The 18,838-nt window shown below is 38.9% G+C and overlaps 1 protein-coding gene across 10 annotated transcripts in view; it reads left to right on the top strand.

Annotated features, from left to right (window-relative positions):
- The first annotated feature begins 11,029 nt into the window (after window positions 1-11,029).
- Window positions 11,030-18,838, top strand: part of Supt20h (SPT20 homolog, SAGA complex component) — a 34,898-nt gene continuing 27,089 nt past the window's right edge. For 7 of the 10 annotated variants that reach the window (XM_090342288.1, XM_090342284.1, XM_090342287.1 and 4 more), the window contains exons 1-6: window positions 11,030-11,124; window positions 12,851-12,886; window positions 13,411-13,469; window positions 14,666-14,732; window positions 17,140-17,269; window positions 18,160-18,263. In XM_090342288.1, the coding sequence (XP_090198414.1) occupies window positions 11,122-11,124; window positions 12,851-12,886; window positions 13,411-13,469; window positions 14,666-14,732; window positions 17,140-17,269; window positions 18,160-18,263 (399 nt within the window). In that variant the 5' untranslated portion in view covers window positions 11,030-11,121. The remainder of the gene's footprint in view (window positions 11,125-12,850; window positions 12,887-13,410; window positions 13,470-14,665; window positions 14,733-17,139; window positions 17,270-18,159; window positions 18,264-18,838) is intronic. The other 3 variants (XM_090342290.1, XM_090342286.1, XM_090342282.1) reach the window with 1 other exon arrangement.

Raw genomic sequence — 18,838 nt, 5'->3', positions numbered from 1 at the left:
AATGTCTGTTTTTTATGTCTTTTTTAGTCAATCATGGGGCTTGAACTCAAGGCCTGATTGCTGTCTCTGAACTTTTCCACTTAAGGCTGCGCTCTATTACTTTGAGCCACAGCCTACTTCCTGATTTCTGGTAACTAACTAGAGATAAGAGACTATTGGACTGGCTTCCAACAGTGAGCCTTAGATCTAAGCCTCCTGAGGATTACAGGCTTGAGCCACCAGTGCCTGACCAAATGGTCCTTTTTTATTCTCGTTACCCTACATAATAGACCCATTCTACTAAATAAAGAATTACATCATAATTGATCCTTCAAGACAGAACCCTATTTTTTCCTTTTTAAGTTTTCAGTACTCCACAGTACTGTCTAAATAATTGTTGGCTAAACAAATTACAAAAAATAAAATTAATGGATTTGTCTCACAATGTTTAATAATGTCATAAGCTAATTTACTAATACTAATTTTTTACATTAGATGAGTGCTCGTGGCATATATCTATAATCCTAGCTTCTCAGGAGGCTGAGAACTGAGGATTGCAGTTCCACCTTTGTCTGGGTAGGAAAGTCCATGAGACTTTTATTGCCAGTTAAGCACAAAGCTAGAAGAAGAGCTATAGCTTAAGTTGTAGAGCACCAGCCTTGAGCAAAAATGCTGAGGAACAGTGTCCAGACCCTGAATTCAAGCCCCGGTAACAGCATATACACACACACAAATTTAAGTTACAAATTTCATATTATTGCTAACGAAGCTCACAGATTTTTGAGCTTTTTGTAAAAATTACTAGAAAGAGAAATATTCATTGAACTTAGTTTTTTGGAAACTAAGGGCCCAGTAAACAGAGGAAGAAATCTTTTACTCCTCATACATTAAATTTTCCAGCATTTAAGGAAGCTGAGGTTTGAAGGATCATGAGTTCCAAGCTAGCCTGAGCTACATAGAGAGACCCTGTCCCAAAAAGGAAAGAGGAGGGGGAGGAAAGGAGGGAGGGAGGGAAACATAGGGAGGGAGGGAAGGAAGAAAGGGAGAGAAGGGGGAAAGGAAGGAAGAGAAAGAAAAAGATAAAAAGAAAATGTGGTTATATATAGTAGAGGTGGAGCTCAATGAGAAGATATATTTTTAAAAGCACAGCTGCTTTCTCAAGTTATAAACTCCATTCAATTCTAGTTCCAAAGGCCCTAATGTTTAAAAGGGCATCAACACAGCTTTATGCCCTAACTAGTCCTTCCCATGTCTAGAAACCAATTCCAGAAATGGTATTCACTTCCTGGACTTCACAACATTTTTACTATGTGTATATCTCCAGGCTCAGGCTTCTAGATGTCAGGAATAGAGATTGTTTCTGCACTAGATTTGGCTGCATCTGTTCCCCAGTTCTGATCAATGTAGACCTTCTCCCTAGCTGAAACTCACTTTGGCGAGTAGAATGTAAGTTAGCACTCAGCATAGTGGATTACTTCTAGCACCAAAGACAACTTCCTACCAACATATTTTCTGATAGTGAACATATTTTCTTACCACATGCATTATCTTATTTCCTCCCTCTATCACATGATGTGGAAATAATGTCCACAATGATGATGGCAGTTCTCCTGTTTATATAAGCAATTAAAGGCATACTCACACAGTAAAGGGAAAGATCATATAATTGATAAGGACAGAAATACAGAACTCAAATCAAGGTTTTTTTCTGAAAGTTCTGTTGGGTTTTTTCCCTTACCAGTTGTAAATGTTCTGTTCATTTAGCATAGTAGTTGCCCTCTACTGCAAAAAAAAAATAATAAACTACATATTGTTCATTGTAGTTCTTTTAGTTTGGTTGGTTATTTTGTTTTCTGAGACAGGAACTTCCTGTGTAGTTCAGGCTGACCTGGAACTCTAGAACTTCCTGCCTCAGCCTCCCACATGATAAAGATCGCGAATACACCTCAGTATACTCATCTCAGAAACACTACTGTAGGGCCAGGAGTTTGGCCTAGTGGTAGAGTGCTTGCCTAGCATGCACGAAGACCCGGGTTTGATTCCTTGGTACCACATGCTTAGAAAAAGCCAGAAGTGGTACTGAGGCTCAAATGGTAGAGTTCTAGCCTTGAGAAAAATCCAAGGACAGTACTCAGGCCCTGAGCTTAAGCCCAAAACTGGCAATATTGAATCACTTTACTTCATAAATTGTCTCCTCATTTCCCATCACTAGGACTCAGCATTTCTATTTTATATATATATAAATATATATAATGTATATATATATATATATAATGTATTCTATACAGTGTAAACTAACTCAGGTCACAATTTTTTTAACTCTGCTAACTTTCTCTAGAATACACTTTTGTGAACCATATTTTTCATAATACAAGAGATCTCTAAATCCTCTATGCAAAGCTTATAGAATATTCTTTTGTGAGCATTTGATCAAGGCATTGCCAATCTGAACTGATGTTTAAATATCAGTGACTTCATAGAAGTCATCACTACTCAGAAGGCCCACACATAAACAAACACAGCAAATGTTCTTATCCAGCATAACAAGGGTCAGCAACTGGTTGCTAAGTGGAAAAAAGGAGGAAAGTCTTACCATTCCTATTTTACCACTTTAGCCATGCTTGTTGTAGTGTTGTTTTGTATCCTTTGAGGCATTATCTCATTATGTAGCCCCTACTTAGTTTAAACTACCTAGCATCCTCCTACTTCTACCTCCAAGCAACTGGAGTTAGAGTTGGATTCACACACACAGCTAACCAAGTTATTTTACACATGTAAAACAACAAACCAACTGAAATGTTTGGGGACATCAGACGAATTGTTTTTCAGTGCTGTAGATGGAACACAGCCTTACACATTACTGGGCAAGTCTTCTACCACTAAGCTACATTTTAAATACCAGAGCATTTAAATATAACACATGTAGTTTCGTTATAGTGATAATGGTCCACTGTAGAAAACTTATCCTAGGGAGAAAAAAAGTTCATTTGCTGTTTAAAACAACAGATAATTGTATGTTTAAGAACCAAACTTTTTTTTGTCCAGAAGTTCCTAGTGATGACAACTCGTTTTAAAGGGCTTTTATACCCCTAAAGTCAAAAATTAAGCCCACATTCTCCATGAAGGCCAGCATGAGTTTATTTTTGATGGACGTCTGACCTCTAGTGGCTAAAAGACACTCCATCAATAAATTCACCTACCGAATCATTGTCATGTCACAAGACAACCGACCATTATGTTTCTAATATAAAGCAATAACCTAAAATTCACTTCCATTTATGAAATAGTCATAGAAACTGTCAAACATATAGACAACTCTGCTCCAAGGAAATAGACAAAGTAGCTTACTTTGATTATTCATGACCCAGGAACACAGATTTATGTTATCTGAATGACATGTTCCATGATTAATATGAGTTTTACAGACCAAAAAATATTTTTTAAAGTCGGGAATCAAAGCATGTGGATGGCATAGTGGTGTGTCTTGCCTGTCAGGTATGTATTGTATATGGTGTATGGAGCAGGGAACACTGATAGATGCAGATGTGTTTATCATATGCAAGGCCTCAGGGTGCTAGAGGCTACTTGTGGCAGTATGGCAATGCATTCCAAGGATTTTAGGTAAAGGTCACTTAGGTTTAATACTGAGCTAGGTAATAAATGATTTTTTTAAGAGACTGCAGCCAGGGCCAGGAGTGTAAAATAGTGGTAGAGTACTCACCTAGCATGCACAAAGCCCTGGGTTCGATTCCTCCTTAACACATACTCAGAAAAGGCTGGAAGTAGTGCTAGCATTGTGCAAGTGTCCAAGGGGGCCAGGAATTTGGCCTAGTGGTAGAGTGATTTCCTAGCATGCACAAAGACCCAGGTTCGATTCCTCAGTATCACATACTAGAAAAATCTGGAAGTGGTGTTGTGGCTCAAGTGGTAGAGCTCTAGCCTTGAGAAAACCCAAGGAGAGTGCTCAGGCCCTGAGTTCAAGACCAGGTCTGGCAAAAAGAAAATAAGTGTTCAAGGACAGTGCCTAGGTCCTGAGCTCAAGCCCCAGGACTAGTAAAAAAAAGGGGGGGGGAACGAGGGGAGGAGGACTGCAGCAGCCAAAGTCACAGCAGTCTGTAGGACCTTTTTTATTTTGTTTTGTCTCAGTTCGTAGACCAGGTTAACCTAGAACTCTTGATTCCCCTGCCTCGGGTTTCCATGTTCTGGGATTACACAGATCTGTGTCCTTCGGTATCTTTAATACAGATGCAGTTTCTTTGCAAATCTAACTTCAAGAATCTAAATTTTATTTAGACTCCCAGGTCTACTACTCAGTTTAGAAGAAATAAGGAAGCTGATAAATGCATTAAGGCAAAAATCAGTCTCTGGTGTGAGATGTGGCATGCACATAGATGTAGAGTTTTTGTTTTGTTTCTTTGTTATAGGGCCTCAGTATGTAGCTCAGACTGCCCTGAAACTCATGATCCTACTGCATCAACCTCCCAAGTACTGGGTTTACTGGTATATAGTACTTTGTCCAGCATTTTTTCTGAACACACATAAGTGTGAGAGAGAAGTGTTATAGATTGATATCATTACTATTATATAGCAAAAGTGGCAAATAGTGTCTGGACTTTGATGATTTGAATAGCTTTTGTAATTGATAAAAGTTAGGAAAGCAAATTCTTACTAGATATGTTATGATCTGCAAGATTTTTTCCCCAATATTGGGTTTGAACTCATGACCTTGCACTTTTGTCTAGTGTGTGTGTGTGTTTTGTGTGTGTGTGTGTGTGTGTGTGTGTATGTTGGGGCCTAGGCTTAAATTCAGGGCTTGGAAGCTATCCTTGAGATTGCTTTTTTGCTCAAAGCTAGTACTTTAGCACTTGAGTTAAAAATTCTACCTCTGGCTCTTTGGTGATTAAATTGGAGATCAGTCTCGTGAACTTTTCCTGTCTCACTTGGCTTTGAACTGAGATCTTCAGATCTCAGCCTCTTGAGTTCCTCAGATTAGAGGCGTGAGACACCAGCATCCAGTGTAGGACTGTGCCCTTTTCTTCATTCTTTGCTAGCCCTGGGCACTGTTCCTGAGCTTCTTTATTTGCTCAAGGCTAGCACTCTACCGCTTGAGCCACAGCACCACTTTTGGCTTTTTCTGTTTATGTAAAATGAGGAATCCAACCCAGGGCTTCATGTATGCTAGGCAAACACTTTATACTATGCCACATTCCCAGCCACGAAACTTGTATCTTTGAGGCAAGTGTTCTACTGCTGGGCCATGCCTCCAGACATTTTTTACCAGTCCTGGGGCTTGAATTCGGGGCCTGGGCACTGTCCTTAGACACTTTTAGCTCAAGGCTAGCATTCTGTCGCTTAAGCCAGAACACACTTCTGGGTTTTTCTGTGTATGTTTCTGAGGAATTGAACACAGGGCTTCATACATATTAGGCAAGCAAGCTACCACTAGGCCCCATTCCAGGCCCCAGACATTTTAATGCTAGTTACTTTTAAGAAAGGATATTTCTTTTTTTTTTTTTCTGCCAGTCCTGGGCTTGGGCTCAGGGTCTGAGCACTGTCCTTGGGCTTTCTTAAGGCTAGAGCTCTACCACTTGAGCCTCAGCACCACTCCCGGCTTTTTTCTATATATGTGGTACTGAGGAATCGAACCCGGGTCTTTGTGCATGCTAGACAAGCACTCTACCACTAGGCCAAACTCCCAGCCCCAAGAAAGGATATTTCTTTCTGCCCGAGCCACTATACTGCCATCCTCCTACTTTTCAACTCTCACCATAGTGAGGATGACAGGTGTGCACCACTCTACCCAAGTTCTTTCCTTAAGATGACGTCTCTCTGACTGTTCTGCTCCAGATAGCTATTCCAGAACCAAGTTCCTCCTCAGATCTTAGTCTTCCACATAACTAAGATGATAGGCAGGTGCCCCTGGCACCAAGCACACACTTTTTTTTTTTTGCCAGTCCTGGGACTTGAATTCAGGGCCTGGGCACTGTCCTTGGGCTTTCTCAAGGTTAGAGCTCTATAGCTTGAGCCACAGCACCATTCCTGGTGTTTTCTGTGTATGTGGTACCAAAGAATCAGCCCCAGAGCTTCATGCATGCTAGGCAAGCAGTCTACCACTAGGCCACACTCCCAGCCCATTATGATATGATACTGATACAATTTACTTCTTAAAGTGATCTCTTAGAGATACATACTAATGTGCTCATCATTGGAGTTTGTTTATTTTTGCCAGTGCTGGGGCTTTGTCAAGAGTAGCATTCTACCATTTGAGCCACAGCCCCACTTCCGTCTTTTTCTGTGTACATAGATACCAAGGAATTGAACTTAAGGCTTTGTGCATGCTAGTCAAGCACTCTTCCATTAGGCCATACCCCCAGCCCCTGGAAGTTTTGCTGTTATTAGTTTGTTCTTGTTTTTGTTTTTGTGGGGATAATGTAGATGGAGTTTTTTTTTAATATTAGAGAAACTAATTGCAAATGCAAAGGCCCAGAGGCACAAGTAGACTTGGCGTTTTCAGTTAACAGGAAAGAAGCTAATGTGAAGGTAAGGAAGGATAGAGTAGAAGTGAGTAAAAACTAGAAGGGAAATGGGGAAATTAAGGTTGTATAGGATTTTTAATGAGATGAGAAACTATTAGCCTTAATACTGAGTAGGTGACTGGGATGAATTTCTAATATCACCCCTCAGTCTTGTTAATCTTTAAGGACAGGGTGCTTGAAGTCTAAAAATACCTTTTTAGATGAGCTGACCAAAACTTGCTGCTTCTAAGATGGCTACCAGAGTGAATACCAAAGAAGCTCAAAACTTCTTTATGATGCCACCTACAAGGTAAATGACACACCTTCCTGTGCCATGAGAGCAGCTGATAAAAACCATAAAAAAAACTAAAAGAAGTAGTACCAAGTTCTCAGAAAATATATGAATAGTCTTCACTTTTATTAGCCTACCCCTTGTTTCTATATCTATAAATGTCTGACTCTTCTATACCCCAAGGGTGAGGAAGTTGAGAAATCGATTTGGAACTTTATCTCCCACTTCCATTCTTGGCCCCCAAACAGAATCTCCTCCAGTGTTCAACTGGAGCTCTGTCATTATTAATTCCACAATTCTGACTCAGAAAGGTGTCTCATATGGGGACAAACACTACTAACAGGAGCTCCCAGATTATAATGGAATGGACAGAAGGATGGGGCAAGATGCATGCAGAATCAATCTTAGTCAAATCAGTATCTCAGGATTGGTCAGATGAAAGCTCTGAGAAGTGATTTGGAGGAGGAGTTCTCTTATTGTTAGTGGAAGGACATAAGACATGCTCCCTCTCCCCCAGAAGCTTGATCTTAAGGTCTTGAGCTGGTTTGCTCACTGCTACCATTTTACCACTTTGCCACTTGAGACTCACCTTCACCTTCTAGCTTTTTGCTGATTAATTGGAGATAAGAGTCTGCTGGATTTGTCTGTACAGACTGACTCAAAACTGTTGATTCTCCCATCTCAGGGTTCTGGGTCACTCCAAATGGTTTGAACTGGAGCTAGGTAGCAGTTTAGGCAGTCTTTACATTCTTTTTTTTTTCCCTATAACTAGACAGCATGAATAATTTTTTTTGTAGCTGATTGTTTTAGTCCTCTATGTCTAGGTAAGAACCAAATACTTCCTTACTTTCCTTAGCTCACTATTATATTTACCGATTATCTAATAATTTCCTCCCACTCAAGGACTAGAGTATTTGAAGAATCCTCGATTTTAAGTTTCTTTTGCAAATCCTCTCTGCTTATGTATAATCACTACCTGTTGCTCCTAGAATTTGAGGTGGACTAGAAGAGAATGGCTCAGAGCATAGGAGACATACAAAATGGAGGCAAAATGGCAAACTCATCCTGACCTATTTAAGAATTGGCAGGCCCAAGTGAAAATTCACAATGTTTTTAATCAAAAAGCTGTATTTGTTACACTATAATGTGTCCAATGTGAGCCAGCCAAACACTATGCTATGTAGAAGAAGACACACACAAGAAGATGCATATCCACATATAGAAAATATTTGCGATACATAAGCCCGTAGTCAGAAAGCTGTTTTTCCAGGGGCTGGGAGAGAGAGGGATGGGAACTAACTACCTAGTGAGTTCTGGTTTAGTTCTGAAGTTATAAAAGTGCTTCAGGACTAGAGATGGTAGTTGCCTAACCTTATGAATGGATTAAATGCCACTGTGGACCATTTGCACAAGGCTACTGTGAATTTCACCTCAATTTATATAAAGCATTTACTCAGTGATCAAAACTGTTTCAAGGCACAGAATTACAACCAGATCCTACCATGTGCACAGATGATGCTTGCTTGCTCGTTTACTTTCATGTTTTGGAGAGTAGGTTTGAATTCAGGGTCTTGTGCTTCCTAAGTAAGCTTTCTATCACAGTTTCTGGATGTTTTAGAACGGATGTCTGGGGTGATTAAATTTTAAAAAATTAGCATTTGATCTGCCATGGAAAGATGTATGGACTGACTAGTCAACGTAGGTAGTGATATCACGCAAGGAAAAGTTTCAACTTTTCTTCCATCTACCCTGCAGTCTCCAGCACCGCAAGAAACAAACCTCACCCTCACCCTTTCTCTAGCCAGTCTTCCAGGCGCCCGAGGCCAGTTTTTACGTCCGATCTCCCATCCGGACCCGGACGCGAGTAGTTAGGCGCGAATCTGCCAGATTCTACAACCCATCCTTAGTACGAACCTTCTGGCCCCGCCTTCCAAGTTCTGCCCCACCCTCCCCGCCATCCAAGCTCCGCCCCTTCCGTGCCGGCCCCCCGAGGCCCCGCCCATTCCGGCAGTCAGTAGGAAATGCGGTCTCCGGAACAGGTGATTGGCTGAATGTAGCCGGAACAGGTGATTGGCAGCTTTCGCCCCACCGCGCCGCTGAAGGAGCGGGTGGGCGTTGCGGCCGGGACGGAGGGAGCGTCCGGAGGCCCGGCGGGGGCGGCAGCCCGCACAGGTGCTTGGGGGCCGGGAGGTGGGTTAGGGAATGTCCGCGGCTCGGAGGATCGACCCGGTGAGGGGTGAGGAAGCTGCCTCTCGAACCTTCCGTGAGGGGTCGGGCCGGCGGGCAGGTTGGGACGCGGGGAGGAGGGGGAGCGGGCCACTCCGCCTCCGGGCCCTGCAGGCCTGACCGGGACCTTTGGGCCGAGGTCCTGTGTGCCTCGGCCTTTTTCGCCGAGGCGCCGCGCTTAGCATTTTCATGAAGACGTCTGGTCTTCCCGACCGCTGGTCAGAGGTATTTCCGGGAACTGACGGGAATTTTGCTTGGCGCTTCTTGGGGAGGGGGCGGGGGAGGAGGAGGAGGAGAGGAGGGTGGGGGAAGACAGGTTCCGTGGCGTGGCGTCCATGTTGAATAAAGGCGGGTCGTAGCCCTGCGCGGTGCGCCGCGGTGGTGGTGGTTCACCACCGTGGAAGTCATTGATAGTGACTTTCAGCACCCCCTGAAGAGCCGGGCCGGGCCACGGTTGGCCCAGCGTTGAAGGCCTGAACCTGGAGAACACCTGTGCCTAAGAAGCATCTCGGGTTGTCACCGCGCGGGTGGCGCAGGAGAGAGGGTGGTCTTCAGATTTCCTAGTTGAAATGCAGTCAGGGACTAAGATTTCTGGGGTTCGACCGAGAGAAAGGCCCCTATGATGGGTCAAATGTTTGATCGAGATGAATTGATGAAACTGAAAATTGGTTACAACCCAACCTCCCCCACCCCCACAATCAATTTAGTAAAAAGTTAATTTCACTGTCACTGCGTTTTACCTGTAAGTACTTACATCTTCATCTAGATTTAATGGTCAGCTTAGCCTAATTCAACTCAGACCTCCTATAAAGCAATGTCAAGATGGAATTAATGTCATTAGTTTTTTTGTTTTTCTTCCAGTCCTTGAACTCGGGGCCTGACCACTGCCCTTGGCCTTTCTTCAAGGCGCTCTACCACTTGAACCACAGCACCACTTCCAGCTTTTTTCTGTGTATATGGTATTGAGGACTCGAACCCGGGTCTTGGTGCATGCTAGGCAAGCACTCTACCACCAGGCCAAACTCCCGGCCCAGTGGCCTTAGTTTTTAATGGTTAACTGTGGAAACTACATAGTGCTCCTTGTATATTCTCAGATTAGCTTCCTACACCACCTCCCTGTTTTTGTAGCTTTTGGGAGATTTTGTTGTTGTTTTTTCAGTTTGTTTGTTTGTTTTTACTGGACCTGACAAAAACCTAAACTTTGTGTTTTACCAAAAGTGGAAAAATATGGTTTTACATGGTAAATCTTATTTTCTGTTGACAGAAGTTGTGCTTGACTGTGTGCGCAGCAGTGGATGCAGCCAGTTAGATGAAGGATTAGGTGCAAGTAAGCCCAATTCTCATTCTTCCAGTACACATATATCATCTGGTGGGAAGAGAGGATAGGACAGAGGGCCTCTTTTAACATCATCTGGAGAACTCCAAAAATACTGGACCCCATTCCAGATCAATTAATTACAATCATGTAGGTTTGCAGAAGCATCCCATAAAGTTAAAGCTCCTGGTGTTGCAGCCAGGATATGAACCGATGTTCCAATGTATTCCAGGGAAGAGATTTTTCAGTAGTTGTCTTGTTTCTTAAGGAAAAGAAGGGCTGCTGTTTGGAAAATGTAGCCTGGAACATTGAGGGAAAATACCTTTTGAGATTTTTTTTTTTAATTTCAGCAGGCATGAGTTCTACCTTTTGTGAAAAGAACTGTACAAAGCCAGTGAGCAGGCTCTTATGAGAGCTACAGTACTGAGGATAGTAGTCAACATGTTTCTTTTTTTCCCCTACCTCATCCCTTTTATCTAATAGTGTTAAATATTTTTGAGGAAAAGTAATGGTTTTTTAACTTGAAATCCCTAGTTGTAACTGCATTTAAGCAGTGAGTATGCAGAGATGAATTTTATTGGAAAATTATTAAAAACATGTTAAGAATGTATGTAACTCAAGTAATTTTTCTTATTTATTGCATTGTTTCTTCTGTAGTCTTACATTAACATGAGGGGTTTGTTGTTTTTATTTTTACAGTGTATATATAAGCTTGATATTAAACACATGGTTTTTACCTCATTTCACCAGTATGTGTAAGTTCTCTTCTTTTTGGATTCCTATGTGATGCCATAATGGTAAGCTATGCTCAAATTTATATTCATTTTATCTCCATAAAAGTATATTAAAATCCTGCTAGCAGTTATGCTATCCTAATTAGGAAATTACTTGGTCATGGGCAAAATCTCCCTAAAATATGTGGCTCTGAGTCAGTTATTAAATCATCCAAGTTATGCCAATAATCCTTGTATTAAATTTTTACTTCTCATGTTTCCTGAATCATTGGCAGGGAGGATGGGTATAAATGCAACTGATTTTCAGTTGGGTTTAATTTTTTTAATGTAACATTTTAAGCAATAGTATATTTCTGTTCACAGTGACAAATACCCTTAGGAGTAGGCATTTAATGTGTGTCTGTTTGTGTGCATGTGTGTGCTGGAACTTCAACTCGGGGGCTCACAATATCATTTGGCTCTTTATTTCTTAAGGCTGGCATTCTACCGCTGGAACCACACACCTCCACTTCCAGGTTTTTGCTTGTTAATTGAAGAAAAGAGTCTTAGGGACTTTTCTTCCCTGAGCTGATTTCAAACTTTGATCCTTAGATCACAACTTTCAGAGTAACTAGGATTACAAGTGTGAACCACTAATGCACAAATGAGATTTAACTTTTACCATTAAATCATTAAAACCTAAACGCTTGGTGGTATAGCTTACTGAAAAAGCACATGCCTAGAATACAAGCTCTTTCCTAGACTAGTTAAACCCCCAGTACCACAAAAAAAGCAAAGAAAATGAATGCATTAAAGCCTAGGGCGAGGTATAATTACACATAACTGTAAACTCAACTGCGTGGAAGGAGGAGGTAAGAGAGTCAAGGTTAAGGAAAGCTAGAACACAAGTGCTGATGGACCTATCTGAAAAGTAACCAAAGAAAAAAAAACAAAACACCCTGAGTTCAATCTCAGTACTACAACAGAAAGAAAACCCTGTTAAAGGTGTAAAGGTGGAATGCTTTCTGATATCTTAAATATTATCAAATTAAATTTTATTTTGAATTAGATTTTAAAGTTGATATCTTTTTTTAAGTATTTGACAAGCCAGTCTCCTGTGGCCCATGCCTATAATCTTAGCTACTCATGAGGTTGAGATCTGGAGGATTTCAGTTCAAGCAGAAAAATTCCGTAGATTCCCCTCTCCAAATGACCAGCAAATAGCAAATTTGGAGGAGTTGTTCAAGTGGTAGAGTACCCACCTACAAGGCACAAGCCCTTAATTCAAACCCCAGTACTGCAAAATAAATAAGGTGTCTAACAGTAAATGAAGACTGATTACAATGATGAATTAATAAACCCTATTCTGTAATACAAATCAGGAAGTATTTATCATCCTAGGATCTTGTCAATCTATCCATTCCCCAATTTTTAGAGAAAAAATGAAATTGTCACAGCAGATTCTGATCTCACCTGTATTTTGTATATATAATATCTATGATATCTCTCCTTAGATGTTTGAAGGTGATAGTAACCAAATGTTGATGGCATATCTGCCTCAATCAAACTAACTAGGGACACCATATTTTTTATATCTAGTTTGTTGTGACCTGTTGCCCCAAGCAGTCATTTTTTTTTGCTTGTTATATGCCTTGATTGTACAGTGTGTTGGAGAAGAGAAAAAAGGAGAATATCTTGAACTTACTTCAAGAAATGAGACATTTAAGCATTTTTAGAACGACAGTTTTTGGGAGATTTTTTTTTTTGTGGAAATAACTAACATTACCAAAAACACTTTATGTTTTTACAGCAACAAGCTTTAGAACTAGCTTTGGATCGTGCAGAGGTGAGGCATGGCTAAGTTATACAGTGAAATACTGTTGTTAGAAAATAAGAAAAACTATGATTGTTGTATGTTATCTTCAAAGGAATATATTAATATTTCAATTTTGTAGTGATGGAAATACTCACTTTGATTACAGTGTTAGTTACATTAGAATGTCTGTGCTTGTGTGAAAGCTTTTTCAGCAGTATACATAAACTTGTTTTTCTGCTTTGAGGAATTCTCCAAAATAAGAAATATAGAGTCCTTGCAATGGAATATGCAGTTTTTAATGCATTAAGTACATTTTAATACGAGTAAAGCCTTGAGTATATTTGTCTTGTGAAATAACAGTTTATAACAATATTGTGTTAAACCTTAGTATAGTTTGTTTTTCACTTGTTTATAATTTTTTTCTTGCAAGGTATAGTTTAGCACGTGTCAGATACGTGAGTGACTTAAGTGACTATTTTAGCTGTATAATATTTAATATAGTTCTCCATGTGCAAAACAAAAGGCAAACTTTTTATAAACTTTTTTTTTTTTAGTATATCATTGAAAGTGCTCGACAGAGGCCTCCTAAAAGGAAATACCTATCTAGTGGAAGGTATGAATGTTTAATTGATAATATCTTGAATTAGTTTATATACTATTTTGGATTCATTAAGATATTTCTTTTTTTTTTTTTTTTGGCCGTCATAGGGGTTGAACTGTGTGCCTGGGTACTGTCCCTGAGCTCTTCAGCTCAAGGCTACCGCCCAACTCCTTGAGCCACAGCACCACTTCCAGTTTTCTGGTGGTTAATTGGAGATAAAAGTCTCACCGACTTTAGTGCCCAGGCTGGCTTTGAACCGCGATCCTCAGATCTCAACCTCCTGAGTAGCTAGAATTACAGACGTGAGCCACCACTCCTGGCTTTCACTAAGATATTTCTAACCCATTGCCTATTGCTACTAATTACTATGTTAGAAATGTACATAGGTTCTTTCCATATAGAGGCTAAGCATCCCTTATCTGGAAACCCAAACTAATCCAAAGTCTGAAAATTTTGGAACCACCGAACCTTACAAGTGGAAAATAATTGCATCTGACTTCGTGTAACTAGTTCTGATCACAAGACACAATAAAAAGGAATACTGTATAAGATTATCTTCAGTATAATTGTATGAGAGAATATGAAATAACTAATTTTTGTGTCTAAGCCATGATCCCACCCTAAAGAGAGGTAAACACAAAAAGTCCAACTCTAAAGAAATTAAAAACAATATGGAAAAAAAAATTTAAAAACACCATCAGGATGCTTGGTACTTCAGGAGGCTGAGATCGGAGGATCATGGTTGAAGCCAATCTAGGCGGAAAAGTCCATGAAGACTCATCACTAGCCACCAAAAAACCAGAAGTGGAGTTTTGGCTCAAGTGATAGAATACTAGCCTTGAGCAAAAAAGCTAAAGGACATTGAATTGCCATGAGTTGGCCTAAGTTCAAGGCTTAGTACCATATCAAGATAACAACAACAAAACCTTTATATCCTAAGCATATCAGACTTACATAATTTTGGGAATTTCTAAACTGATGATAAATAACATACCCCAAACCCATCCTATCCCAATTTTCTGGGAAAACATGATGTGGTGGTCAGGGTGGTAGTACGGGCATGCAATGACAGCAGTTGGGAGGCTGAGTTCAAGGCCAGCCTTAGTAACATAGTGAGACCTTGTATTTTAAAAAGAAATACAACATTTAATCATGATTTTTTATTAACACTGCTATTTTGTATATTGTCCTTACTATTTTTTTTTTAGAAAATCTATATTTCAAAAACTTTATGACTTGTACGTTGAAGAATGTGAAAAAGAACCAGAGGTTAAGGTAAGTATATTTTTTTTATGATATTGCAGCTTTTGAAAATAGTAAAAGAAATCTGATTTGAGTTATATTGCAAGCAGTTAATGATTTATATCCCCAGACTCTGGTCAGTTTGTTCAGCTGGTCTAGACCCTGTGCCAGTTCTTAAATGTGGCACAAGGAGCACTAACTTGTTAGGTTAAGTAAAGGAATGGTGTTTGCCAAATAACAGAGTATCTTACTAGAAAGTTGTAAGTAAAGTTACTTGTGAACTTAAGGTACAAGAAAAGTAACTCATATGAGGCACTGGGAGTTTGGCCTAATGGTAGAGTGCTTACCTAGCATGCACGAAGACCAGGGTTCGATTCCTCGGTACCACCTACGTAGAAAAAAAGCCAGAAGTGGTGCTGTGGCTCAAGTGGTAGAGAGGGCTCTAGCCTCAAGAAAGCCCAAGGACAGTGTTCAGGCCCTGAGTACCAGCCCCAGGACTGACTGGTTTAAAAAAAAAAAAAACTCATGTGAGTGATTTGATTAGAATGGTAAATTTGATTTCCAAATAAACTCATGGCTGGGACCGTAAGATTTCTATGAGTTACATTTGTTATTAATTTAAAAATTCATTTAGGCAAAATATAGTGTAAATCACCGGGGCTCCAGTGGCTCACACCTGTAATCCTAGCTACTCAGGAGGCTGAATATTGTGGTTCGAAGCCAGCCTGGGCAGGAAACTGTGAGACTCTTATCTGCAATAAACTATTCAAAAAAGCTGGAAGTGGCATGGTTGCTCAAATGATAGAGCACTTGCCTTGAGCAAAGAAGGTCAAGGACAGCTCCCAGGACCAGCAAAAAATAAAATGTATAATTCTAGTAAGTGTCCAGCCTTTAACATTTTTACATTAGGAAAAGAGTGATAATTTTATAAATTTTACAGTATAATTTCCATATTAAAATTTTAACATGATATATATACTAATTAAATTGTTGCAATAATCCATATAGTGCCCTATATGTTGTTTCATAGACACAACTAAAATAAGTGAGACTCATCCATCATAAAGATTTTAAACTGTCCACCTGCCAAATATTTATTATTTTCACATTATATTTATCTTCAAACCTTCTTTCGAAGTGCAGAAGTTATAAACACAGAGCATGTGGCCCACAAGCTTTTTATACTGTCTGACCCTTTAAAGGCTTCAAACCTCTGCTCTAATTAGAGTCAACTCAGTAAAAACCAACTTGCTTGTGCTATCTATGTCTTTTAAATAGTTAAAATGGTTTCAGTTCAACATATCCATTTATAAGTACAATACATCTCAATCAATCACTTCTTCCATCATTCTCCTCCAGCTATAGCTTGTTTTCTTGAAGAGGTATACAAACTCTCTGAATTTATCTAATTTTGCCTGGAATTCTAGAAACATTTTTCCTACACTGAAAAAGACTAAAATTTTAAAAATTATTGTTTTTGTTTTGCCCCAGTCCTGGGCTTGAATTCAAGGCCTTGGCAGTATTCTTGGACTTTCTCAAATCTAGGGTTCTACCGTTTGAATCACAGCACTACTTAAGGCTCTTTCTATGTATGTGATTCTGAGGAGTCAAAACCAGGTCTTTGTGCATGCTAGACAAGCACTCTACCACGAGGCCACACTCCTGGCCCTGATGGGTTTTTGTTTTTCCTCAAAAAAATGTTTGAGACAGGGCCCCTTAGGTAGACCAGGCTGGCCTCAAATGTTATTTCTGATCCCCCTATCTCAGCCTCCCAGGGCTCAGGATTACAAATTCGTGCTACGGGGTTGGGGGGGGGGGGTTGTTTTTGTTTTTGAATTTTGAGGGTTTTTTTTGTAATTTGTTTTTTTTTTTACATTAAAATCATTGTCTGCTGATTTAAAATTTTTTCAGATTGTTTTTCAATGGTAACAATAGATGCAGAATTTATCATTTCTATGTTTAATATTAACATGTTATATATTGTGTATGGTACAAAAAAATGTTAGTTCATTTGAGGTCTTGCAAAAAGTAAATATTCTTGACTCAAACATCCTTTTTTCTTAACTGATTTAGATTCAGTGTAGGCTTCAAGTATTGAAGGAATGTGCATTTGCCACCATACAGCTTAGACCATGGCTCAGATTCTTCATTAACATACTTTTATGTGTAATTTACATTTAATGGTTTTTAAAAGTATTTTTATTTTCTGCCCAAAATATGTGGTATTTTTATTGCTTTAATGACTTCATTTTGATTTTGATATTAATTTACCCTAGACCATAGTATTATATAAAAATTAAGTTTATGTGCAGCCCTATAATACTCAGTCTTCCCCATCTAATCAAGATTACAATGTAGAAGAAATGTCAATAGATTGATTCAGATCAGGTTTTTCAAGGTTCCATTGGATTATTTTCATGAGCTCTGCCTCTTTTTAAAGCAGAAATTAAGAAGAAATGTGAACTTGTTAGAAAAACTTGTTATGCAAGAAACTTTGTCCTGTTTGGTGGTCAATCTCTACCCAGGAAATGAGGGATATTCTCTGATGCTCAGGGGAAAAAATGGATCAGGTAAGATCTCCAGTGTATACAAAATAACTGCCAGGTGCAGAATATTCTCTGATACTAATTCATTTTTTAAACGACTCGGTGTTGACTTAATGATAAAAGGAAACTTTTATCCCCAGTTTTTCTCCTTATGACTTTTTGCTAGAATGTTTGAAATTGTTCTGCTATGTATAATTCTGCTTCTTGAACAGGCATTTGGAATGTATTCTAATTCATATGTCTTTTAGGTCAGCTAATTTTAAATAATTGTCAAATTTTGTTTATTGTTAGTATGCTTATTGATGCTTGTATTCAAATATACCAAAAGAAACATTAAGATACATTGCATTTTCAATGTATTTTGTTTTGAGTATAGAACCTTCAAAATTAAGCAGATACATTGTCTTTTAAAATGTTTTTATTTATTAAAATATTTCTGTTTCTGAAAAGATCATTGTGTATACTCTTATAATTTACTACCATGATCTGAAACAGTTGTGTGATAATAGTAATGAGTTCTACAGAGAGTTCACTTAGGAATTTTTCTTCATGTTGATAATTGTAGTTCTGAGAGTAGGCCATTTTTAGATGAGGTAGTACCATCTTATCTGTTTTCCAGGTGTGATTAATTAATGTGCATTAGTTTTTTAGTTTTATGTTCTGATAACTGATGGCTGTGATTGAATTGTAATGTTACACTAGATATGTTACTATGTTAGGCTGGTTTTTCCTTTCTGGTCTAAAATGCTGTTAACAAGTCCTTCGATAATGTGATTGATTTACAAGGCTTAAAGAAGAACATTAGGAAAGCCGTTACGCTTTTTTCTGTAAAAGTATTTTTTGATTTAGATTATGTACCTAACCTTTCTGGTTTTCCTAAACATTGCCATAAACTTTATGTTTTGAAAATTAAGATTCTGAGACTATTCGACTACCTTATGAAGAAGGAGAATTGCTTGAATACTTAGATGCAGAAGAATTACCTCCTATTCTAGTTGATCTTCTAGAAAAATCTCAGGTATAAACTTTGCTTTACTATGTCTTGCCTGCATATATGTACACAGACGTTGAAATATATAATACAAAATACTTTTTAGAAACAGATTCTGCCTGGCACATTGCCCAGAACCTTTAGGCAGGAGGATGTCCTTAGTTTAGGAATTTCAAAATATCAACAAATTATCTTAAATACATAAATATATAAATATTCCTTAAATTTGTTGTATATATGATAGATTGTTATGGTACTAATATATGTATGTACATACATTTTTACGTACAAGTAATTTTGGTGTTTGATAAATTATATTTAATCTTTTCTAGGACATGAACAGGGTCTTGCCATATAGCCCAACCAGGCCTTGAACTGAAATTCCTCCTGCCTCCACCTCCAGTGTTATCACCTCCTGTGATAACAAGTCGTGCCCTACCATGCCTGGCTATGATACATAATTCTTAACAATATTAAGAACACAAAATGGCACCTTTTGCATTGCTATTGTAAAAATAGTTCATTGTGAAATACTATGTACTGCACCAAAATGTGCAGATTATTCAGTTCTTCAAAAATTTCTTGAGCGGGCCAGGAGTTTG

Source organism: Megascapheus bottae, chromosome 11, assembly GCF_031878675.1.
Source record: "Megascapheus bottae isolate mThoBot1 chromosome 11, mThoBot2.hap1, whole genome shotgun sequence".
NCBI lineage: Eukaryota > Metazoa > Chordata > Mammalia > Rodentia > Geomyidae > Megascapheus > Megascapheus bottae.
Note: the sequence above shows the minus strand (reverse complement) of the source record. Positions and strands in the feature narration are given on the sequence as shown.